This window comes from Calypte anna, chromosome 6, assembly GCF_003957555.1.
Source record: "Calypte anna isolate BGI_N300 chromosome 6, bCalAnn1_v1.p, whole genome shotgun sequence".
Lineage (NCBI taxonomy): Eukaryota > Metazoa > Chordata > Aves > Apodiformes > Trochilidae > Calypte > Calypte anna.
In genome coordinates, this window is record NC_044252.1 from 15,096,936 (window position 1) to 15,122,546 (window position 25,611).

Consider the following 25,611-nt stretch of genomic DNA (forward strand, 5'->3'; position numbering starts at 1 on the left):
TCTAATGCCCCATTTATTTAGTTTGATTAAGATGATGAAGACTTAGCAGTAGAAACTGCATCTGGACTGCAGCAGTTGAGAACCTTGAGAAGACTTCACTGTGATTTGCTATTGACACAGAGGTTACTCTTCTTACTCTAGAAAGTAACCTATATGTTACAAATCTCATCTTCCTAAGTATTGGTGTTTTCTCTCCAGTTTCTCTGAGTACAAAGTGGAAAATAAAACACAGACCTTCATTTAAAATATGGTTCTTCAAAAATCTTTTGCCCTTGTTCTGGGATTGCTTTGGTTTTGTCTTTCTCTTTTGAAATGCAACTGAAGATAATCTTCTCTAATGTTCCTGAACAACAGATGAGATGTAGGAGCTGTGATGGGAAACAAGGTTATTGCTCTGCCTTAAAATGTAACATGAACTGAACAAATGAGAGTGGTTTTGTACTCGTGGTGACAGATTAGAAAAGAATGGAAGAAATGTATTTTCATTAAATAGTTGCTCAGTCCACTTCTTGACAATGATGAAATGTTCAAAATTGTTAGTTTGGCTGAACTGCTGTGCATCTCTTGTCAGTATTAAGTACAATAATTGCTTTTTAAATTGGCTTTTCAAATGTTTATCCCTTATGTGAACTCAGTATTCAATTACTTCTCTTGGTTTTTCACTGTCACAAAAACATACCTGGTCCAAATAGTCTGGAAGTTTCTGTTCTTTTTGAGGCAATCTTTTTTCTGTCTGTGTAATGCAGTGCTGAGAGCTGATGGAGAATTGACAATCTGAGGGCAGAGACAGGTCTCATCTTGGTGAATAAGGAGAGAAAAAAAAGAACATGGGAAAACAAAACCTCCTCCTAGATATCAATAAAACGTTTCTTCATATCATTCTTTCTCCAGAGTTATGACAGGAATATTCAAAAAAGCATGTTTTCCCACTCTAGCAGCATCTCAGCATGGTAAATGTTTTCCTTGCTTTTAGAACGTTGTCACAGATACGTATCAGGAAAACCAGTGATTGTGAATTAAGATTGATTCTAAATTGTGTGTCACCACCTACAGAGCAACAAAAATACCAAAGTGCATATATTCTGTTCTGAGTTTTGTTTACAGAAATAGCTGTATTTCCTTTATGCACTAAACAGACATTTTTTGTATTTAAAACTTAAACATTTGTCACTTAAAATTTGGCATAATGACTTCATAGTTGTCATTTTCTTTAACTTAAGAAAAAAGAGTTTCATTATTTGGGAAGGTGGGCAGCTCAAAACACTGTACAGCTCAAATAAATATTCAAAAGTATTCCACTGCACTACAGAATCATAAACCTTATTGATACTGAAGTCCCTGTCACTACATGAAGAAAAGAATGTGTGGTTTGGGATTTTTTGTTAGCCAAGTGTCTAGACACATTATATGCCAATTTCTTTTCACTGCCACATGACAAGGTTCACTGATGGTAAAGTCAAATTCCTTCTATTTTCTAAAGATAATCTATGTTTCTTGTTCGTAAGCCAATTTTTAATCCATATCAGTAATTCTTTCATATCCTGTACCTTCTCACCTTGAAATTAATCCAGTGTGTGATATAAAACCCTAAAGCATACCCTAAATCTAGATAAACTATGTTCCTAGTTTCACCTTTATCTCTCAATTCTATTATGCACTTAAAAGAAGCAACTTTGTCACACCTGACCTTCCTGTTCTGTATCTTTGCTGACTGTTTCTTTTTATAATTATTGGGTTAAATATAATGTATAATGTCTCTGTCATCTTCCCAGCTTGAAGTCAAGTTTAAACTTGAGTATCTGAAGTTCCTGGACTCCTTCCTTGTTACTGTATTACACAGAATATCTGAAGTGACCTGCTTGCAGTTATCCAGTACTAAATCTCCTTCAGTGACCTATCAAACATGTTTGCCAGAGGCTTTTCTGTACTTCTTGTACTATACTCCCCAAGAATATTGAGGAAGCTGGCAGAGGATCTTGCCAAGCCTCCTATCCATCATTTATCAACAGTCTTGGTTAACTGGGAAGGTCCCAGATGACTGGAGGCTTGCCAGTCTACAAGGAGTGCCAAGAAGGAGGTTCTGGGAAACTATGGGCCTGTCAGCCTGACCTTGGTTCCCAGAAAAATTACAGAGAGGTTCATCTTGAATGAGCTCACCTGGCAGGTGCAGGACAATCAGAGGGTCAAGCCAAGCTAGGGTGGGTTTATGAAAGGCAGGTCCTATTTGAACAAGCCAGTCTCAGTGGCTCCTGGCATAGGCAGGTGTGCTCTTTACTGGATAAAAAGCCGGCTGTATGGCTGGGCCTGGAGAGTTGTAGTCAACAGAGTTCAACCCATTTGCAGCCTGTCACCAGTGGTGTTCCCAGGCCTTGGATTTGAGGCCGATCTTGTTCAGTATCTTAACCAATGATGTGGATGAGGGGACTGAGTGCTTCCTCAGTGAGTTTGCAGACAACACCAAGATGGGTGAGAATGCTGATCTGCCTTAGGGTATGAAGGTTCTGCAGAGGGATCTGGATAGGTTGAATTGATGGGCCCAGGCCAATTGTATGACGTTTAACAAGGCCAAGTGCTAAGTTCTGCAGTTTGGTCACAACAACCCCAGGGAATGCTACGGGTTTGGGGAAGAGAGGCTGGGAAGCTGCCAGGCAGAAAAGGACCTGGGATTTTTGGTCAATAGCTGGCTAAATATGAGCCAGCAGAGTGCCCAGGTGGCCAAGAAGCCCAAGAGCTTCTATCAAGAACAGTGTGGCCAGCAGGAGAAGGGAAGATATTGTGCCCCTCTACTCAGAACTGGTGAGGCCACACCTCAGGTACTGTGTTCAGTTCTGGGCCCCTCACTACATGACAGACACTGAGCTACTGGAGTGAGTTCAAAGAAAGGCAACCAAGATGATGAAGGGTCTGGAGAACAAGTCCTATGAGGAGAGGCAGAGGGGTTTGGGAATGTAAATTTTGGAGAAAGGGAAGATGAGAGGAGGCCTTAATGCTTTCTTTAAGTACCTGGAAGGAGGCTGTAGGGAAGTGGGTGCTGGCCTCTTGTCTCAAGTAAATATTGATAGGACTAGAGGAAATGGCCTGAATTTGCACCAGGGGAAGTTTAGACTAGATATGAGAAAGAATTTATTTAGTAAGAGAGTGGCCAGGTGCTGGAATGGGCTGCTCAGGGAGGTGGTGGAGTCACCACCTCTGAAGGTATTTAAAAAACCACACAGATCAGGCACCTCAGGACATGCTCTAGTGGGCATGGTGGTGGGGGTCTTGGGGGTGGAGGGGGGAAGGGTGTGTCGACATTTGGATGCAGTGATCTTAGAGGTCTTTTCCAACCATGACAGTTCTGTTATTGTGATATCTCTTGAAAACGTAGGGTGTAATCCATGGCAGGGGAAGTTACAGAGCATTTGGTGGTCATTGGAAAGGAGATGAGTGTGAGCCTGAGAGCAGTTACAGCAACACAACTTGTAACATTTATTGTTCTTGCTGGGCTGCATGCAGAAAGGTAACTGGGCCAAAAAAATTACAGGATGACTTACAGGATGCACAAAGGATTTCAGCTGGGCAGTGTCTCCCTCTTTGGCCTTTGTTCTAGTAGCCTGTTAGAAGCTTTCTGTCTTTTTTTAGGTTCATATATTTTGGCAGTACAGTTTACCGTAATTCTTTTTATAGCATGCTTAAATGGATGCATCAGTTTTAAACACTTCCCCCCCCATTTACTTCCTATAGCAAAAGAATATTGTTGTTTGCTTTCCTGAAATGCCATCAGGAGAGGTGCATTTTTAGATAACACTGTAAATGTTCTTCAGATAGCATTTTTAAAAATTTATTTGCTTCACACAAACATATTTGAATATCCAGGATGCAGTGGTGGTTCTGGGAAGGCAATAGCTTAGTGCTGGACTTGGTAGAGCTGGGTTAATTGTTGAACTCAATCTTAAAGGTCTTTTCAAGCCAGAATGATTCTGTGATGTCTTTAATTGGTGGTTTCCAAAACTTGTTTTTTTCATAAATATAGGTGTGTTTGGAAAGAAAGTGGCAAAAAGGGTAGCTGGATGTGTTTTTCACAGTGAAAGAGTGAATTTTTTTGTTCTGATGCTGCAAGAAAAACTTGTTGCTGGCAACAAGCAGCTGAAAAGCAATTGTGACTTTCTGAAAGCTCAGTGCTTAATTTTGCCCACTTCTCAAATGGACAGGCCAAAGGGAATTATTTTGACTAGTGTACCCCACCTGCTCAACAAAAAGGAAAGCTCCTGAAAAACCCAGTTACTTTTGAGTTAAAGTGCCCACAGAGAAAGGAATCCTTTTCATTGCAATTTTTGTCTCCAGGGCCTAACATTTCAAATCCAGTCCTCAGACCACACATCCTTCTTTGTGTTTGACTGCATGTGGTTTAAAACACTGCCTTATCCTTCAGAAAGATACTATGATACTGTGGTGACAAGGTAGTAAACACCGTGTATAGATGAGTATTTCCTCTTTTAACTGAGCATGGGGTCTGAGATCATTTAAGGCTTTAAAGCAAGACATTACTGCAGCTGTTCAAACTAAGAATATTGGGACCCTCTGTCCTTTGCATTTTCTTTTCCTAACCTCTTTTCATAGCATTGGTAAGTTTGTAGCCTCCAGGTCTGTTATAAAGAAACTTGCAGCAGTTGCTAATTTCAATTGTGTAGAGGCCTCTTATCTTTTGAAGGGAACAGAGTATTTAGTGATGCTCAGCCATAGGTCTGCTGAAAATAGAATCAGATCTGTATGTATTTGCATCTCATAAAGCAGACTTTTTTTCAGCTACTCATTTTTTCATGCTTTTAGAGTATTAACAGGCAAAACCTTTCTGTATCAGGACATCTTTTGAGTTTTATCATACTGTGTCAGTTACCATAGTCCTTCCAAGTAATTTTGGTGATGTGAGGTTTTACATATGTAGCTAATCTTCATCCAGTAGAACATCAACTACAGAAAATATCTCACTTCTACAAATTGTGTTCAACATTTGGGAGTCACTTATCCAGTCTCCAATGCTATTGCCTGCTACTACTATATTGCTTTTAAATACCTTGCTGTTAATTTCAGCAGGACCAGGAATGGCTGAGTGTTGCTCTGTTGAATGAAATTCAATTCAATTAGAAGATACCCAACAAAATGCTAATAAAACCTTTATCTGTGAGCCTCTTACAGTGACCAGCATGAATGCAGACTTTCTCAGCTCATGCAAATGGCTCTAAAATCGGTTGGGGCCACCCAGAAGAATATTTTGTCTCAGTAGGAAAACGTAATCTCCTAGGAAGAGCCTTACTAATTCCAGATACTAGTGCCTGTTACATAAAAACTCTTGCCAGATCTTGTCCAGATCAAGAGTCAGAAAGTAGCCACATACAAACAAGTAGATTGGTGGTTGCTTTAAATCAGTGCCATTATTGCTGTTGCCCATCTCTTGGTCAGGAATAAGCCTGATGTACTTTAGAGAGGAAAATACATTTTTCCTAGGAACTGCGTGTATTGAATGTGTTCCTTGTGAATTACTAAAGGTATAATCACCTACTTTGAACAAAATAATGATTTTTATGTTTACTTCTTTTTACTTGAAATTGAAGATTTTTAGCAACAACGAGATACTATTTGCTGTTTGGTAAACAAAGCAAAGCTTTGTATAGAATTGGTATTTTGCAGACAAAAAATACAAACAAGCAAACAACATCAAAAAAAGAAACTAAAAAAATGCCAAACATAACTAGTTGATGAAATCGAAAGGGTATGTTTCTAGAAGAAGGCTTCTTAAATGTTGGATTTGAAAAATGAGAAATTATCTGTTTTGAAATGGTGGAGCTACCAGAATGAAAAGAAAATCTCTGCAAACAACAAGTACTGTTAAAAACAGTAATTTAGGTATTGTGCCCTCTCTTCTGAAATATTTTTTCCCCTGAGAAGCTTAGTGCACAATACACTTCCCACATCTGCAGAACGCTATAAGTGCATTTCTCTCAAAGGTCCAGGGTCTGCACGCTCACAGATTTTGGCACTTCAGCCATAGGAACAGGAGTCTGTCTTACAGAAACCTCCTATTTCCTTGCCACAAGGACATGTGCAGGACTATAATTAAAAGTGGTTTGCTCTTTATAGTTTGAAGAACAATTACCTGTCTTTCACTTCCCTTATTTACTTTGATTAGTTGTAGCACTTAAAGAAAAAAAAAAACAAAACCATAAGATTTTAATATGGGCAGTTAGTGCTTTTCTGTTTAGAAAGCTTGAAAACAAGAATAAATAAGGTGAAAGTAAATTGTTGTAGGTGAGATGTTGCCACTGAAAAGTGTGGGTTATTAACTGAAGTAGAGAATTTTGCTTGACATTCAAAAATAGGCAAAACCAAAGTTAGAATTCCACTCATCAAACACTAGAAAGATGGATTTGGGGGAGAGGAAGAAATAGTCATATCCAAAGCTAGTTTTCTCCCAGTAGTCTCTAGCAAGTACCATATGTCCACATCTTTGTCGTCATCTTTGGGTTTTAACTCTCTTGCTTGTGGGGATGTAGGTTCTGTTGTAAAATGAGCAGTTTCCAGTTTCCTTTGACCCTTTGAAGATTTTTCCAAAAGTCTCAATACTGATATTTTTGAAGGAGCTATGTTTGCATGTGTGCTGTATAGCTCTGAGATTCATTGTGGCTTCTTAAAAAGTTATTGTGACTGAAGCTCTTTTTGCTCTCAAAAAAAAAAGCTCTTTTGTTTTATAATTGGATTGCAGTTGTTAAGCATAATCCAACACCAGTTAGTAACTGACACTAGTTTTACTTGACTGAGAGCCTTTGACAACTTCAGTGTTTTTTTTAGGCTGAGCAAGACAACGGCCACCCTCTTCCTGCCTTTGCCAACCTGCATATTGAAATCCTGGATGAGAACAATCAGAAGCCTTACTTCACAAGAGATACATATGCAGGCTTCATCCTCGAGTCCTCCCCAGTGGGAACAACCATCTCTGATAACCATAATCTGACTTCTCCCCTACAAATCATTGTGTTGGACAATGATGTGGAGGAGGTAAGTTTCTTGTTCTTTTATAATGTTGCACTGGTGTTTACATTTTTATTATTTTCAGGGTTCTTTCTTTTTTCATATTTTTTGAGACAAAACTGGGTTTGATCAATTATTAGAAAAACTGTGATGTCATTGTTACAGTTGAAAGTGTGTCCAAACTGGAAAACTAACCTGAATTTTGCCCAGCTGTCCTCAAGACTGTGCCCGGCTCAAGACAATGAATGCTTAGGGCAAAGAGGGGGGGAAAAAAGGATTTTTTTTTCATACTTTGTGAGAAAGATGAATCTGCTATGGTGTGGGAAATGGGAGAGAGAAGCTCCAAGTGGAAGGAAGGAGTGGTTTGAACAAACCATGAAGAAATAGGAGGGCAGGAAGCTAAAAGTTCAACCTATTGTGTGCACAGCTTGGGTTTTGATAGTAACGTTACTCATAGTACAAATGAGCATTTTCAAAAGAATAGTAACCAAGCAGTAACAATGCCATGCCTCTAGGGCTGACATTTCCTCTGATCTCACCAAAGCTATTACTGTTATGTGGGGTTTCGTATAATGTTTCTTTTTCCTCTAATTACTGTTGTCTCTCCAGTTGTCCCCTTTGGGGTTTTTTGTTTCTGTTCTTCTGTTCTCTTGTTAAATCCTGATATGTGAGGAAAGCTAAGTTGTAGGCATTGACTTTCTACTAATGTTTATATTTTTAATAAAGTTTTTAACCTGACAGTCAGTAAACAATCTGTTCTTTGCCCTCATTGATCTCTTGCCACTTTTGACATGGGCGGATTTATTATTTTTGAGTACCATGAAGGCTGCAGTCACTGAAAATATGCTTTCTCCATTACTGTCTGCATCATATTGATCTATTGTCTTAAGAGGCTGTTTTTATAAAATAATGGCTTTAGCCAAAACTCATGTAGAATATCTCTGTCCTATCAATTAAAACATCTCAGTCAATTTAAAAGCATTCATAAAAATTGGTTGGAAGGCCACTGGTAGTGACTCTTGGATGTGGCTTTCTGAGGGGCTGGATAAAATCTCTGGAATAAGTCTATGTGGCAGTCATCAGCAGGCATTGCTGCTGAGGTGTATTGCTTGGCAAGGACTCGTGCTCAGCATTGTGTTTGTTAAAAACAAGAGTTTTCTTGTTTGATCAAATGAGTGGGGATTTTCTTAATACAGGAATATGAAAGGTGTGCAGGCACTGGGTATGTGCATGTGCTTACAATACTTTGCTAGTTGTGTTGTATAAAATGTATTAATGTAATGTATGCCCAAACACAACAGATATCGAATTGCATGAGTTAGTGTCCACAGGTCACAGCCCTTTTTAAGCTACTAATTTGAGCAGTTTTCTCAGACAGCTGCTTTTAGTTCTGTGATCCTTATGTATATTAAATAAAAAAATATGGGGATATTCTTAGATGTTTTTAGCAAATTGCTCTCTATTGTTTTATCTGAACCCTCATGAAAATATTAGTGCTGGAATTTTTGGGCATGGTTTGTGCCCACCTTATAATGTGTAACTGCATATTAACTTTACAGAAATACATAGAAGGAGAGGCTGTTGGTCATCTGAGGGGTGGAAGAGTGAAAAACCAAGCAACTCTGCAACAGACAGACTTGTGCATTAGATAGGGATGATCTGAAACTCTGGATAGGGTTTTGGCAAGATGGAGAGCTGGCTGTGAACCTTTCCTGCCTGGGTTGCTTCCCTGCCAGTTTGGACAAGAGACAACTGAAAAGAGTACAAAAATCTCCCTGTTAATCCACAATGTGCTGCTGGTGTTTATCTGCAAGTCCCCCAATGTTGCAGGGACAGAGATGTTTGCCCTTATGGTTTTGTAGCTCCAGTGGTCAAGGAAAATTGTGATGTGCATACAAAACCCAGAGAGGTAGAAGCTGTCACACAGCACTGGCTGGGGAGAGAGAGGCGGAATCAGTTGTGCTTGAAATAATTTAAAGCAACTGTTTCATTTAAATATTGTTCAGTGTCCTAGTTTAGACATTTAAATTTTTGTGGCAGTTTTCCATGCTGGTGTTCTTTTGGGACAGTGTCTTATTTCCTAATAGGTGATAATGATGCTCTGAAGGAATGACAGAAAGTCTCTTGAGTTTGTTAACCTCCAGAGGTTTTTCAGGTTGTAGTTAACAGTGTTATAATAAACCTTTCCCCAGAAGTTGCACAGCTCTACCCACTAGATGTCAAAAGCATATTTGATAATACAAGGTTCTTTGTTCTAAGTACATACTAGATAAATGAGACTGAAAATTAAGATTACTTTCAACTGTTAAATACTGAATTTGGGCTAACACTTTGAATGAATCATGTAACTACCAGATACTAAATATAACACAAAGCACTACAAATATTTAATGTCAAAATATTATGATGCATAAAAGAGTTTTATTTCTTTAATATAAACTACTTCAGGAAGTTCATAATGTAATTCTGGTATTTATGTTCCCCATCAAAAGTGCTTTCTGTGACTGGCTTTGTCAGTACAAGTTAAACACCTCAAGTTTTGAGTGGTGCTTTGAAACAAGCAGTTGTTACCATGAGGCTCCACATTTTATGGCTGTGCCTTCTCTTTAGTCCACCAGCATGTTCCCATGCAGTTATCTCAAATCTGGATATTGGATAGGGCAGTCCATATAACATAGGTGTGTTTGTTTGCACTAGGATTTTCAGCATAGGTGTGGCACCAAAGTTTGTAGTTTTAATTGTGTCAATAATAATGAAAAATTCTGAACAATCTCCAGCAGATACTTCAGTTAAAAGCACTAATATAACTTGAATAATCTGCACCCAAAGACTATGAAAAACCATTTCATCATTCTTGAACACAAGCTGCTTTAGGCAGCAGTTCAAACAGTTCTCAGTTCAATTAAACTGAAATTTCATATCTACAGGAAATTGCCATTCAAGGGCCCAGAAAGTATTTCCTAATGAACTTAACACTTGGTTGGTTTACATCTTGTTTTTATTGTCACTGAGTAATGAATAAAAGGAATTTGGTTAAGTTAGTGAAAACCTAGTTCAGTCACATGATACCAAGGGAGACAAAAATTTTCCAGTGTGTGGCATACAATTCACAGACTCAGAAGTTTCCCAAACTGAGACTAAGTTTATTAAACTGAAGGTCCATGTTTATACTCTAGCTTCTTCCCAGGGCCCGCTGCTAAGAACCTTCCACTAACCTCTCTGTTTTCCAGTAGCTTTCCACCATCCCTCTGGTAAACAAGGTGCTTGGTTAGCACATTCCTTTCTTATCACCCACATTATCTTTGCCACTTCCAACACCAGTAATTTTTTTTTTTCTTTAATTGAAAAAGTGTACTATTCCAGTGTTACACGATGAGTAACTACCAGGGAGTCCTAGGCTGGAAAATTATTTGGCATGAAGACTTCATTTTCAAACACCAACCCCCCAAAGCAAAGAGCAAAACGTATTCAGTCTTCTAATTGACAAATCAGTTGAGGTTATACTATAATATTTCATATGAAAATAACTCAGATAAATGGATGAAGAAAGTGGTCATCTTTACTTACCTTAAGAAAAAAACAAAAAACATCATAATTCCCACAAGATTTAAATTTATAATAGATTCCTGCTCTAAGCCTTCCAAAAATTAATTTATAGATGTGACTTTGAAAACAGACCTTTAACTAGAGCAGCACTGCCAAGTGCTGATATAATTAAGTGGTCTGTTTATAGAGTATAAATTAAATTAAGCCACATGAGTGCCTTAAGACCTGAGTAAACCAAAGCTGAGATGAGGAATTTAAACAGTGTGACCTGATTGATGTTTACATAAGGCTGACAAGAGCCACTTGCTTCCTCACTGTTTCTTTCTATGGGAGACTGCTAATTTCTTCTATCCTCAGGACTAGGGCTGGTGAAACAGCTCCACAGTAGCCACCTCACTGCCTTGTGTGCCCCAGACTGTAGAATCTCTCTCATCTCAGGATTTCAGTTCCAAATGGAAAGCAGCTGATCAGCATTCATACCCATCCTTCACTACTCAACTACTAAGGCATTTACTGATCCTACATGCAGTGTCTTGATGAAAAAAACACAGGGTGTAAGGTAATTTGCTCATTGCTCCTTAGAAAACAAAACTGATGTCATGTTTGTAAGGTGTGCCAGCATGTGCTGAAAAGCATTCAATTTGTCTCAGCATGCATTTAGAAAAGCATCTGTGCAGTAAGCCTGATGCTTCTGCAAATACCTACAGCCCAGCGCTGCATGCCAGGGAAGTGGAACAAGAAGGAGGTCACCTCTTACTGCAGGTTCCTCTCCAGATCTTTTTCTACCAGGTCATTTCTTGGTTTATGTTTCTGTTGTCTGTGGAGTTGAAGCCAAACAAAGTATATGGTTGCTTAACATCTGCATTTCCAGAGAACTTGGGGGAAAGTTTAGAGAATTTTTTCTTATTTTACATAAAGGTGTCTCAGTAGCAACCCAAGCTGTTGGAGAAAAGAATGGATAAAATAGCTTTTAAATGTAACTGCAGATGCTGGGTATGGATTTTCAGTTTTATTATCCAGATAAGTAAAAATGATGGAATTTTTTGGAGTACCAAAGCATTTTAGATACTGAAGTGGTTTTCTCTCTAACATTTGCCTGATTGCTTGCATCTTTCCCTGTTACTGTTTGAACTTGTTTTGCTTCTGATATTCTCTCAAGGGGAGAGTTCTTATAATACTGCTATCCCTGTATAGTACTTCTGTGATACTCTAACAGTCATATTACAAGTTAATAATTCAGGAACTATTCTTCCCTAACATAACAGCCCATTATTATTATTAAAACAAACAAAAGAGAAAGGCAAAGCAAAAATACCAACTCTATTTCTTTAAGATTATAAGGACAGGGATTTTTTTCCCTGAATCTATCTTCTTAAGTAGGAAAAATAAAAATGTTGACATTGACTTGTTACTCTAGCATTGTATTTCTTCCTTTATCTGTGTAGCATGAATATCTAATGTTTTCTACCTTAGGAAGATCTTCTCTGAGTTCCTTGGAGCCCTCAAGGAATTTGTTTTCTGTATATCTGCCCTATTTTAAACAAATGCTGTTGCTAATTAGTGGTAGTGCTGAAGATGCTGACATTTATTTCTTGCTCTCCTAAGAGTGACTCATTGCTATGAGGAACAGAATATAATTTTTTTAAAACTAATCTGTTGGCTTTTCATTCAGTGCAGTGCTTTTTCATGCCTGACTTTGTTATAGTCACACTTGTGCCTCAGCCCCGGCTTTATGCAGGGAATGGAGAAGTTTTGGTGGTGGCTGAAAGAATTCAGAGTTAAAGGACTGCTTAGCATCCACCCTGGTGGAACTGATGGTTCCCTCATTAGTCTTTTGTCATCTTTCCTCTCAAGTGGAGATGGTGTAAATAGTGAATAGCCTTTTTATTATTATTTTAAATTTTACAACTAAATACTATTTAAATGAACTCACATTGAAGAAAAAAATACTCAAAGAGAAAAAACTTATTCATAGGGTGTTGTGGGCAAGGTATTTTTAGACTGGTTTACCTCTCCTGGTTTTTCAGTTGCTCAATTAGGCTTGATTTGCTCTTCTCCTTGTGTCTGTTTATCCAAGTCAACAACAACTCAAGCCATCACAAAAACATCTGAGGAAGCTGACCTACAGGGTGGTTTTCTGATATCTAGGGATAAAGATGCTGGAAATTTATTCCAGGTGCTATGTCTGCCTTGCCTATTCATAGAAGCATAGAATGGCTGGGGTTGGTTGTTCCAACAAGGTTGTTGTGAACCTGGAGTGCCATCTTACCAGGCCCTCCAAACTCGTCTCACGAAAGTTAGAGCAAAGCAAGGAGGTCGGTGCCATCAGTACAGTCTGATTGCCAATCCCTTGTCAGTGGGACTGAGAATCTCACTTGCTTTACCTCTCCAAGACACTGAATCTCAGATTTTTCAGTGAAAGACATGAGTGGAAAAAATTTTCTACTTTCAGCCAGAAATGAGGAAGACAAATGCTGAAAACATCTCTCTTCAATAAAATAACTCTCTCCCGTGGACCTCTCAGTGCTGATCATCTGTTTGAAGAATGTTGGAAAACCAAGATGTGTCATGAAATTATCTTTGTTATCACTAGAGGATTTTGGAGACAAGCCTGTGCTACCAGTCAGGAAGCCCAAGTAGTTCTGATGTTCTTGGGAGTTTTTTCTGACTACCCTGGAGAATTTAACAGCCAAATATATACTCTCTGAAACTCTTTGGGGATGCTGAAACATGTACAGGATATATATCATTGTCTGCTCAGTCTTGACAATATCATGTTTTTTTGGTGTAATCTTAGTAAATTGAAGAAGACATTTTGATATAGCAAGAGCTGAAAGCCCTTGTGGGAAGGCAGGAGTATAATGTAACACTAACATCTACACAGGCTTTCAAGCTTTCAGGGACTTCTCCAGAGATTTTCAAGTAGAACAAAGTCAAAACCCAGCTTTGTTATGAAGAGAGCACTGGAGCACTTTCTGCATCCCATTTTATTGTGTTTTTGTCTGTTACCATAATTTTCCAAGTGTCTTGCTTTCACAGTGTCCATCAGCATCAGGTTTGTGTTTAGTTTCTTGTATTCATTTTACATCATTTGTTTTTCTTTGTAGGTTGCACCAGGTGCCTTTCCTGTAGGTATTGGGTACTATGTTTGCAAAACTCCTTATTTTTTAATTGTGATTTTTAAAATTTCTGTTCCTCTGTCCTCCTTTGTTTTTCCTTGCCCTGTTGGTGTTTTTGTGAGACTGGAACTGTCACTTGTTTTGTGAAGCCTGCAAAGAGCCCTTTAAACACATTGCACTGAATTAATTTATGGCATAATGCTGTACCGTGGTTGCATTGTGATTGCTTTATGTTCATTAAATAATATGTCTTTATAGGAATCTTAATTATTACAAATAATTCTTTGTTTGTTTTGTGTTTTTTTTTTAAATTTAAAAATTACTTATCAGTCAGTTTGAAGTATGTAAACCATATCAGGTTTGAGCTGCATGATTGAAATGCTCCTTGCAGGTTGCATGTATACACTTCTGTGTGAATTCTGATAGTTTTCTACCTAAAACTATAAGCTAAAAAATTTCTGGAGACAACTTACATGACCCAGTAATGTAGTCAGAAATGACACTGCTTAAGTCCAGGCCTAAAAATAAAATAAAACTTTTTTTTTTTTAAATGGAGTATTGGAAACAGTGTTTGCTATATAGATGGATTTTTACCACAATTCTATTCTCTCACACTGTCTGCCACAAAATGTTCACAGTTAAGTTGAGCAGACCTTTCACCATAAAATGTGATAAAAATTTAAAAGCATAAAAGTGCTAAGATTAAGGAAACAAATTGCTTTGTGGGTAAGGTAGTAAAAGTAGGCACTGCAGTAAAGCTTACACATTAGGACAAAATGTCTAATACAACAACAGTTGAGCAATAGAATAGATTAATTCACAGTATATGGAATTTCCATCTCTATTCTTTTCCCAGGAATGCATTAGGGAAAAAAAATATTGTTTTATTAGTGTTCAAAATGGATTTGAAAACAAGAACTGTAACAACTAGCCAGGGTTTTTGTAAATTAAATTTTTGACCAACTTTGTAGTGAGCAATTATTGGCAATTACCCGTTCTAATTTTTTCATGGAAAAAAGGGATTGCCATTTGCATTACTATCTGTAAAATTAATTTTAATTTTACTAAAAGCTGACATAGTTGCAGCAAAGCTTTAGGCAGTCAGGAGCACTCATTTGGAATGCTGATATTTCTTTAACTTAGCTTTCAGCAGCTGAAATGCATTCTCATTTAAATAGCAATCTTAACCTTCCAAACCTGTGCTCTAGAGTATATGGGATTGATAAAATTGTGATTTTGCCCATAGCAAGGGGGCTGGGAGTAGGTGATCTTTATAGTTCCTTTTAACCCAAACCATTCTATAAGTAATCTGTCCTCATAGTTGTTCCTTATGACACTCAGTGAATATTGGAGTTAGCTCAAGTGCTCCTGTCTGCTATCCTGTAGAGATTTGGGGGACTTCCCAGTGATGGGTTTTATTTTTTAATTACACAGGAATGACAATGAGAGGGCATTCTGCTCATGGCAGAACCCTACCCCTTTCTATTAGCTGAAATTATGTTTGTCCCAAAATTAATTTGTCCTTTTCCCCAGGGGACATTTTATTCTTCTTCCCCTATACTCTTATTATTTGCTCACCACAGCAGGAGGTAGGGGTGTAAATTGGAGGCTGAGTCCCTCAGTGGTTGCTCAAGATCTCTCAGGAGGAATCTTTTAATTCTGTGGCCTGGTTTTGCATGCAGTGTCAGTACTGCAGCATCACTCCCAGTGCTTGCCCAGTGTTCCAATGAGCCACCCACACTTGGAATTTCTGTTCCCACTAGGCTTCCTGGGGAAGTCATTAGGAACCAATTTACAGTGCCTTGACGTGCTGCTTTTTAAAATTTCTTTTCTTTCCCTTAAAATCTTACTGCATGTTGAAAATTATACCACGGTTGCTTTAATCAGTTGAGATTCATCATTCTGTATCAGTATATTTTGATTCTTCTGAAGATGTAAAGAGAATCTCAGAATAGCCTCTATTTAGCAATGTGCTTCAACATATAATTCTTTTTTTTCACTTTTATTGCTCTACTCATCAAGTTAAGTTTTGGTTTTAATATGGTTGAAGACAAATGCTTGAATCTGATATCTTATATTGGTGAGTTAAATTTAGCTTAAGAATTATTGTTTTAATGAAAAAAGTATCATCTAAAATAATCTAAACTAGCAGATACAGGGGAGTTAGATTTATTATTTTTTTTACATTTTTTAGCTTCAGTTTGTCACAGTATTTTGGACTTTCAGCTTATTCAGGTTTCAACTAAAACAAGCGCTTGCACTGAGTAATTGAAAAATTAATGTTAAATATAAATTTATAATAAAATGCTCTTTTTAATATTGTTTAAAGACCAAGGATCCCCAGGTGCATCTTTTTCTGAATGACTACAATACAGTTTTTACTGTGACTCGGAGTGGCATCATCCGCTACCTCACCCTGCTGCAGCCCGTTGACAGAGAAGTCCAGCAGCTTTACACCTTCTCGGTAAGCTAAGTGCATTTGAAGGTCTGTCAGGCACTGCTCAGAGCACATGGGGAAAAATAATCTGTTGTAGCAGCATTGTGGATAATCAAAATGGTTTTGTAACGGCCATTCCATTTTCTTTTTGTTGAAAACAAAAAGGCAGCCAACATAAAACACAGCCAGAAGTATAAAAAGAAAAAAAAAAAAAAAGGAAAAAAGAAAAAAGCATTTTTTTAAAGAAAAAGCTTAAATGGATTTAATATTCCCTCAGGCACTGCTCACTCTGGGAGTAAACATCTTAAATAATTTGCACAGGTCCTATGTGGAAATCATGTTCCTCTACAGGTGTTCCCAATCGATGTCTCTGGATTTTCTGTCCCTTTAGCATTTGAAGGGAGAGGTCAGATTTCCTGTCTGGAGTAAGAATGGCTTTGCCTTTTTGTTTACCATGTGGAGCAGATCCTTCTCTTGGCCCTGCCCAGGTGAGACTTGTAGTGTCAGACAGGTTTGTGAGCTGCTATGGCCTTGAGGACTCTGCCCTTCCAGCCCTAACCCTGAGAAAACCCTGAGTTACTCCCTCCCATTCCTCCTGGTGATCTGGCACAGTATGTTTCAAAGGTATTATTTCATTTTGCTTTTGCCTGGAGTCTTGCATGCTGCAGATTCAAGCTCAGCAGAGTCCTCCTGTAATTCTTAGTGCAGACAAAAATGAAAAATGAATGCAGATTTTTAACTGTTGAATGGTAGTTTCTCATAGTTGGAATTGTATAAGAACACACCATTAAAATGTGCTCCTGTTTTGTTTTTTTCATCCTGAAGATGACAGCTTCTGATGGTGTACAGGAGAGTGTCCCAGTGACAGTCAATATTCTGGTGGTCGATGCAAATGATAATACCCCAACCTTCTCGAATATATCATACAATGTCAAGGTTTATACAGATATGATGCCTGGGGAAGGCGTTATAAAGGTAATTTTGTGTCTTTTTTATTAGCTTTGTTAACTCATTCTTTGTTAGTAGTAGGTGGTCTTGTTAATACAAACTGGAAATGCACTGAAAAAAAGCTAGAAATAATTGTCAATCTCCATCCACTTCATTAGTTACATAGCTATTAAAAAGTTACTGACACTAAAGGATAGGTCTGTATTAGATGTATACACCTGCTGTTCAGCTGTTTCATCTGAAGCTGTACAAAATCTTTTCATCTGAAAAATATCAAAAGAAAAAAATATTCACCTCTGTTAGTGGGATATTGAAATAAAAGATTTTGGGAGAACAGGTAAACGGTTCAGTAAGTCATAACCAGAAACATTTTATCATGTCATAAAACCTGTTTTTTACAGAAGACTAGGTAAGTAATTTGTAGAGCAAATAAGTGCTGAAAAATGTTTTGAACACAGCTCCAGAGAGAGAAGCAGTTTTGATTAAAATCTGCAAGTACTGATTTATGTTTAAGCAGACTGGAGGTGATTCCTGGATGCACTGAAGTTAATGGAAAAAGGCTTTCTTGGGTGGTAATTCTCGTAACATCTCAGCCATGCTTCTGGGAGCTGCCAGTCTAGCTGGCTGAGAAGCTGCTGTTAGTGGAAGCTGGCATTCAGGATGGTAGAAGGCAGTAGCAGTATTGGGAAAAAATATTAATCAGCTGAAATAAGTAATAAAATACCATTTTCTGAAATACAATGATCAGTTAAGCTTGTAAAGGCAGCAGTAAACAGATGAAACAATAAAAAGAGTGAGTTCAGTTTCTTTTTTGGCATATGTCCTACTTGAGCTGTACTGACTTGTTGATTTACTAATTTTGAGTCTTCATTTATGTTATTCATGTCTTTTCATCATTCTGGGCTACAGGTGCTTAAAAGCATCAGTGGCAGCCATAGGGACATTTTCAGCAAGATTTTAGGGAAAGATAAAAGTTTTAAATATAATTTAGTTCTTTCCAGTTTTGCAGGGGGCTATGTGGGAAACAAAAAGAGACCAAATACTGTTGTCTGAGTAAAAAGAGGTAGAGCTCAGGAGCTCTGGGGTTTGACATCAGAAGCAGTCTTTGAAACATTGCATAAACTCCTAACGCCATGCATAGGTGGGGGGATTTTTTTACTTCAATACATTTGTGTGGTATTTGAAGTACAGTGCTGGAAAAAATTAAATCAAGGTTTCTTTCTTAAAGCATAAACACTGTAGCCTGAGAAGCACTCATCAGGGTTATCACCTGGCCTTTGTTATGCAGGGCATCATCCAAGTAGTATGCTGTGGATTTCATGTATACAAGCATCTAAATGGTTTTTCCTCTTACTGTTACATGTGCCAGCAAACATGAGGCAACATTGTTGTTGCCAAATGAGACTGCAGCATATGTGAAAAGGCTGGTTTCAGTATCCAAATTTTGCCTCAAGGATGCTTTGAGCTGCCTGAGTTGTGTTCATGATAAGTGGGATGAGGTAGAGCAGCTACTGTGATTTTCTAAATGAGCTGCAATGCTCGAGTACTTCTGTGCTCAAAGTGAAGGTGCTGTCTGAGAGGTTATGCTTTCTGGTATTTCAACTGCAAATGTTTTCAGACCCTGGAGGCATGCACAGGCAAGTGTACAAATTACAGTTAGAAATACTGCAAAGATAAAAAATCATAAAGGCAAAAATTATGAAAAAAGTTTAGCTCTAAGTGCTGTGCAGAGTGTTCTTACTTAGCTAGTGCTTGACGTAGATCTGGAACTGGTGTCTTTTAGAATGATGTGAAGTTGGTAATGAGCAGTGGGAAGGCCAGGTTTTACACTTGTCTGCTAAAAATTAAAATTATCTTGGAAAACAAAGTTTTGAAAGAGAGGGTTTTTCCCCTCCTCTATACTTCTGTCTGCCTGGTAAACAAATATTTATAATGTGGTCAGAGGTAGAGGTTAAATAATTCTGTCTGTTTTGATAGAGGGGTTGTTTTTCAACTAATTTTACATTGACAGATGATCTGAGTTTATAAACTAACTGACATTTAAAAAAATCCTAAGAGTAACCTTAAGATTTCTGCATGCTGATAATGCCAGTGCTGATGATTCCAGGCTGCTGGTGTATTTGGGAAGTTGCCCACCTTGTTATTTTGCCCAGGCTGCAGGCACTGCATCCTTCAATTAGAATTAAAGAAGCGTGAGACAAAGGAAACTCAGCTTGTTCTCTGCATGTGGAACAAACTCATCTTGTAAACCTATCTTGTAATTTGTTTAAGAATAATTTGAGATTCTGTGCTGTGGGATGAAGATCAGCTATGACAATCAGCTATGATTTTCCTAAAGGAAAATGATCCAGGTCACATATGATTAGGCTATAAAACCACTTTCTCTAATCAGAGAAGGTGGGTTAGGAAAAGAACACTGACCTCAGTAAATCTCTACAACCTTGTAATCACTTACATATATGTGCTGGCTTGTGCTTAACTCTACTCAGACTTTCAGGGATGATCAAGAGAGTATTTCTTTTATGAAGTATGTCATCTTTCTATAAAAATGCAAACCTCTGGCCTACCAGTGTAAGTCCTCTCATGTAGTTGCCACTTAGCTCTTATTATCCTGAAGGTAATAAAAGGCTTAATGGGGGGTTTTTTGTGGTTTTTTTTTTTTCTTTCTGAGTGCAGTTCTGAAAACATATCAATAACGGCAGTTTGTACGTGCTTGTTGTCCTATTTTGTGGAAAGTTATTTTAATGTTACTGTTGAAAAAAAACACAACCACAAACATACTAGCTAACAGCTTTAGATTGTGTTTGCTGTCTGGTACACTCTTCAATCAAATCCTTAGAAACTCCATGACTGAAAATGGAAAATAAACCATGCAGTGGATTAGTGCATTACCTGTTCACCTTGAATGCACTGAAATGATTCTGCCTGAGTTGACTAGTGCAGGTTAATTGGGTCCTGCCCCAGGTCTTGGTTATGCAGAGCACTTCAGACATCAAGGCTTAAACAGCCATTGTGATGGGGTTAGAAATGAAAGCAAAACCAGAAAACATAGTAAAACTGCAGGCAGGAAAGTGTCTGTTACTTAGCTCTTGCTCACAGTAGAATTAATCTTGAGCAGTAACAGCACTTTTAGTTGTACACAGGGACAATTTTTATTTAGAGCCATTAAATAAATATCTCCTCTGGGACTGTTTTGCTGTTACCTTAAATGCAGCTTCTAAGTGCTGGATCAATTTGTCTCTTCTAAATAGTTTGTTTCCATTCCTTGCACACAGGCAGGTGTGATTTCAGCCATCCCTACATACAGACACATGCTGAATGATGCATGAGAGACATGTTTGGGTATTTCAACCTCAGCATAAGTGCACGGTTTGCAGCTCTTAAACAGACATCTTACTATAAAGTGACAGAACAATTTAGAGGAAATTCTTCCTCCTTCTTTATAAAAGTCATCTCCAAGCCACACTTAGTGTTTTTGTGGCTATTTTCAACCCTTTGGCTTCAGAACATCAGCATATTAATTTTCATATACAAAGTAAACCTTAGTAGTAGAAACCGAAAACAAAAAAAACAGGGGTTTGTTTGTGCTTCTCAATAAATGTACCTACATACTGAAGTAAAAATAGAGAACCAAGTAAATGTCTGAAGAAGATTCTGAAAAAGCAGTTTGACCTTCTCACATTTGTGTCATATTTTATTGGCTCAAGTTTTGGAAATATCTCCATCACAATCCTGTTTGCCCCTGACACAGAAACTCATGACTGTTTTTCTTAGTGCAGCTAATGGCAGCGTTGTACTGCTGAGCCCTGGAGGGACAAGAAGGGTTTTCAGCTCAGTCCTGGCAGCCCAGGATTTTTCACCACTGTGCTGCTCTGGAGAGCAATTGTGCTGTTTCCTTGACAGGGTTAGACAGCAGTAGTGTGTACTGAACATGGCTCTGCAGCCTTGCTCTCACCTGACTCAAATGCCAGCATCCAGGAGAGCTGATGAGAGCTGAACCAACCTCACTCCCTGTTTCTTCAGGTGTTGCTTTAGGCCAGTACAAATTACCAACTTTGCGCAACATTTAGTTCATTGCAAAATGTTGGGCTACTGGAGAGGCTGGTAATTGCTTTTATCTGTTCAGGGCAAGGTCTCTAAAAGTGTTGTTGTGGAAAAGGTGCAGGTCATGTGCTGAAGCCCAGTTGCTTCCAAGTGAGTTTGAAAAAAGCTTGTCTAGTTGCCAAGACTGTGTCTTCGTAAGCTGCAAGGCCATCACTCCAAGTCTCCTTTTGCTTCCAAAAAATCACTTCTACCTGCAGGAGAATATAAACCTATTTTGCAAATTGTTCAATATGTTAAATGTTAAGACAATGAAGATGATACTGCTGGAGGCAAAAAGAAAAAAGAAAAGAAAAATAAATCTTGGTCTGTACTTCCTGTATATTTTCTGTCAGATGGAATTTATAGAATCATGTGTTATGGCAGCTGTTAAAATAATTCTCTTTAATTCTGGTTTTGATTCCTTGTTTTACCTCTGAAAATGTTATTCAAGTCACTTATCTTTTCAGGCATTCAGTATTTGTAAGTTTAATTAACCTTATTAATCTATGTATTTGTGTTGTCAATTTATTTCCTTTTTTGTGTAGTCATAGTTAAAACTGGCTTTGTTCCATTTCTTGTCATTCGGTACTTAGGACCTTGTATTTTGCATAAATCCTTTATTTATCTTTTTATGCATGCTACTTTTGAAGTTCAGTAGAGAAGGTTAAAACAGCACTTTTCTTAACTGTGTCATTTATTTTGATGGCTACTCTTTGTGGGGATAAGCAACAAATCCAGTTGTGAACATAAACTATAGAAGAGAGTTGATTAGAAAAGCAGACTTTGAGAAGAGGGGGTTAAGCTATAAACCCTGGAAGCGTGCAGAAATTTTGTTTTAGATGCTGAGTTTGGGTGTTTTGAGATGGATTGGTGTGAGTTAATATGTTGAAACATCAAGACTTGGTATGAGTGGAATGCAAAACTCTTTCCAAAAGTGTAGCCCTTGCAGGATGACCTTTTTAGAATTTCGAAAGAAAATATAGAACAAGAAAGATATGTTCTAAAAAAATTACAATATATATATATATATATATATTTTTACTTCTAAGAGAAAATTATCTGTTTTGTGATACTTTTTTTTAGGTACTTCAAGTGTTTATCCTGTGTTCAATGTACAGGATGTGTTAAAGTACTGTTGGAGGATGAATTAAGACACTTAATCTAATGCAACAATGATAAATTTGTGTTTTTGGCGGGAAGCATCTATGACAAAGAAATTCTAATAAATCACTGTAGATAAATATCAAATATGCATATGGAAGCAGAATGTATTACTTCAGGAGAAAAGTAACTTAACTAGCATGCATTTCAGTTGATGAGCACTGTTCACAAGCTATTCCATGTTAAAAACTGTTGATCCTTCACAAAGTAGCTTAGTCTGTAATAGCTTGCACTGTTAACGAAGGTTAATTCACTTAATTCATTTATCTTTTAGCATTTCCATTAATTTCTTTTGTTAAGCTGTTGTGGGTTTAATTCTTGGTTTTGAGCAAGGTTTTCACTTTTTACATGAAATTTCATATTTTGCTGAGCCTGTGTGCATAAAGAATTGAGTTCTATAGGATAAACAGCTAGATCCCCAAAATTTTTTGCGTACTTTTTTTGTATACTCCCCTTGATGTTTAATGTTGCATATATATGTGATTAAGTTGCAAAGTACAGCTTTAGGGTTGTTTTTTTTTATCTCCCTTCTTGTTCTAGTTGCAAGGTTTAGTTTTCTTCCAGTTCTTCAGCTATCCTTGGGCTAGGGTGGTTTGAAAATTGTAGGTAGTGCTCTGAAAGGCTGTGACCTGCTGAAGGTTGAGTGTGATTGATTAGTAGATTATATTATATCCCAAGGGAGCACAGACTTCAGTGAATTCCTCCACCTGTCTGCAATGTTGTCACCTTGGAGGGTGTCACAGGGGTGAGCAATGAGTGCCCAACAGGCTGACACTGAGCCTCTGTTGGCTGGTCCTGACTGGGATAACATCTGTTGATCCTGCTGTTGGCTTGTAGCAGTTCCCAAGGTTTTGTGTCATTATGTGTTACCCTTAAATCCCAGGCTTGCAATCTGGATATGGTTTAGTGGTGAGCTTACAGTGTTGATTAAGGGTTGGCCTGGATGATCATAAAGGCCTCTTCCAACATATGACACTCTGTGATTCTGTTAGGCCATCCAGTGGCGTGAGTGTTTGTGTCAAGAAAGCCAAAGCAGATAGGGCAGCAGAGACCTTTCAAGAAGGTCCATATCTATAAATTTTTTTTTTTTTCATTATCACTTTAGGAGCCCTACAGGGAAAAATTTCTGAGGCTGGAATCTCTTAATGTTTTGTACATCCCAGCGGAGCTCTAGTACCTTACCTGTTGATACCCTGTGCCATTTTCCCACCTTGAACTGCTGAGCTGCAGCCGGAGCAGCAGGGAGCCTCTGGTTCTCTGTCACTGCAGCTGGGTGCAGGGGCAGAGCCGCCTCTGCTTGCTGCCACTGTGGCCTCCTACATGTTCAAGTTCTGCTCATACTTCTTTATGTCATCCCATGTACTGTTTGAAGATGTATGTGGTCATAAAAAATTAAAAGCCAGAAAGTGTTTCTGCAAAATAGCCACTACAGAAAGAAGAAATTCACCTTAGAAAGTCCAGAGGTACTGGTGGAGTTTGGTGGTACTTTGGTGACTCAACTGTAATGTAACAAAATGCTGTGCTCCTCTTTTTTTTTTTTTTAATTTTTTTTTCCTGAATAGGTTGATAAAGATACAATAATAATTGTAATACAAGTCATATGACAGGCAAGGTGAGCAGTTTGCTGTGTGATTGTATGTTGTATGTGGAATAGCGTGTTATTCTGTTTATGAGTAAAGGAAGAAGAGAGGTTGAGAGGGCTTAACTAGCACTAAGCTGTCAGCTGTCAAGACTGAGGTATAGATGCTGATTTCTGACCATGATATGGCAGGGGTCTGATCTGAAATCTCAGATTTTTGGTTCCTCTTTATGGCATAGCAGTCAGACTGAACTGTATTTTCTGGGGGTGTGTATAAACGATTTTGCTTGGCACACCACAGAAGTGGGATAAAGCCATTGCCTTTTTCAAAGACAAGATAAGAACCCTTTCATTATATTAGGTTTATCATCATAATTTGGCTCTAAAATATTAGACCTTAGTGCTTCTTGTGCTCAGAACCAAAATTGTGCAATTCTATACAAGAAATTTTACAAGCAAGAGTAATCACAGTCATGGTAGAGAGAAAAAAAATTTCATCAGTATGGCCTCAGTTACAATGCTGGGATCACCCCAAGCAGCTTTTCAGGCAGATGCTGTCACGTTGCCATATGAGATGGACCTTGCACGTGGTTGTGTTTCCTATGCATATATCCATATAGGAACAGCTGCCATTTTCCCTTCCACTCAACTCCCTTTCAGGTACATGCACATGTGAGTAATACAAACAATGGTCTCTACTTCCATGAAGGCTTGTATTGAAAGACCTAGATAATAGAATTTCTGACAGTAACAAAGCTGCCAGTTCGGGAGTGTGGAGAGGGAGGGAACCTTCAGTAGGCAGAGCAGTTTCAATGTGAATCTCCTGTTACATTTGCAACACAGTAAGTATCTTCTTGCCCTTTAGAGAAAGCATTATCAGTTAAACTCTACAGAGATTAAACTTGGTCTTAATTAGTTTTCTTAATTTGTACCTTACAATAATTCGCCTGCAATCTTTGGTAAGCAGTTTTTCTCTGCCTCATTATGTCTTAACAATTTAAGTGAAGGATAATAGGTGTATCCTTGTTGCACAGTAATCAGAAATAATAGCAAACGTTACAGGTGTTTAAATTTCCCCTCTACCTCCCCTCCCCCTACTGAGTTGCCTTACAAAAAACCTATTAAAATACAACAGTGAACCATGCATGCTGACATTCTGGTTTTGAATTGCAGCTCACTGCTGTAGATGCGGACGAGGGATCCAATGGACAGATAGTATATGAAATTTTGGCTGGGGATCAGGGAGACTTCATCATCAATGACCGAACAGGCCTTATCACCATTGCTCCAGGAGCTGTACTGTCAGTGGAGCGATCCTATGCTCTCACTGTCAAAGCATCTGATAGTGCTCCTCCTGCGCAGAGAAGGTAATTATGGTGTATAAAATGTTTCGCTCAGTGCTTGGAAGTGCCTAAGAAGTGTAGCACACCCTTAATGTCTATAACTCCACACTTGAATACAATATGTTCTGCTTGGGTTAAGGATGATATTTTGGCAGACTGCTATATTAGAAGCCTTTCACTTTTTGTTCCTGATTTATGTTTTCCTTACAGTACACAGTTTTCATTCTTTCATTTGCTTGTAATGTCTATTTTTTAAAAGCTGACATGTTGTGCTGTCATTTTGAATGCCCATTTGTTAAGAGAAATTGAAGTGAAGGTATGTAAGGAAGAATATGGGTGAGAAGGGAGATGCTTTTTGTTTAGAATGCAGCTTGCTGGGATGCAGAAAGG

At 38.1% G+C, this 25,611-nt stretch overlaps 1 protein-coding gene across 1 annotated transcript in view; it reads left to right on the forward strand.

Annotated features, from left to right (window-relative positions):
* PCDH15 (protocadherin related 15) overlaps nucleotides 1–25,611 on the forward strand; it is a 350,336-nt gene that overhangs the window by 170,144 nt on the left and 154,581 nt on the right. Inside the window, exons 11-14 of the mRNA XM_030453000.1 lie at nucleotides 6,826–7,032; nucleotides 16,000–16,134; nucleotides 16,933–17,082; nucleotides 25,052–25,245. Coding sequence (XP_030308860.1) covers nucleotides 6,826–7,032; nucleotides 16,000–16,134; nucleotides 16,933–17,082; nucleotides 25,052–25,245 — 686 coding nt within the window. The remainder of the gene's footprint in view (nucleotides 1–6,825; nucleotides 7,033–15,999; nucleotides 16,135–16,932; nucleotides 17,083–25,051; nucleotides 25,246–25,611) is intronic.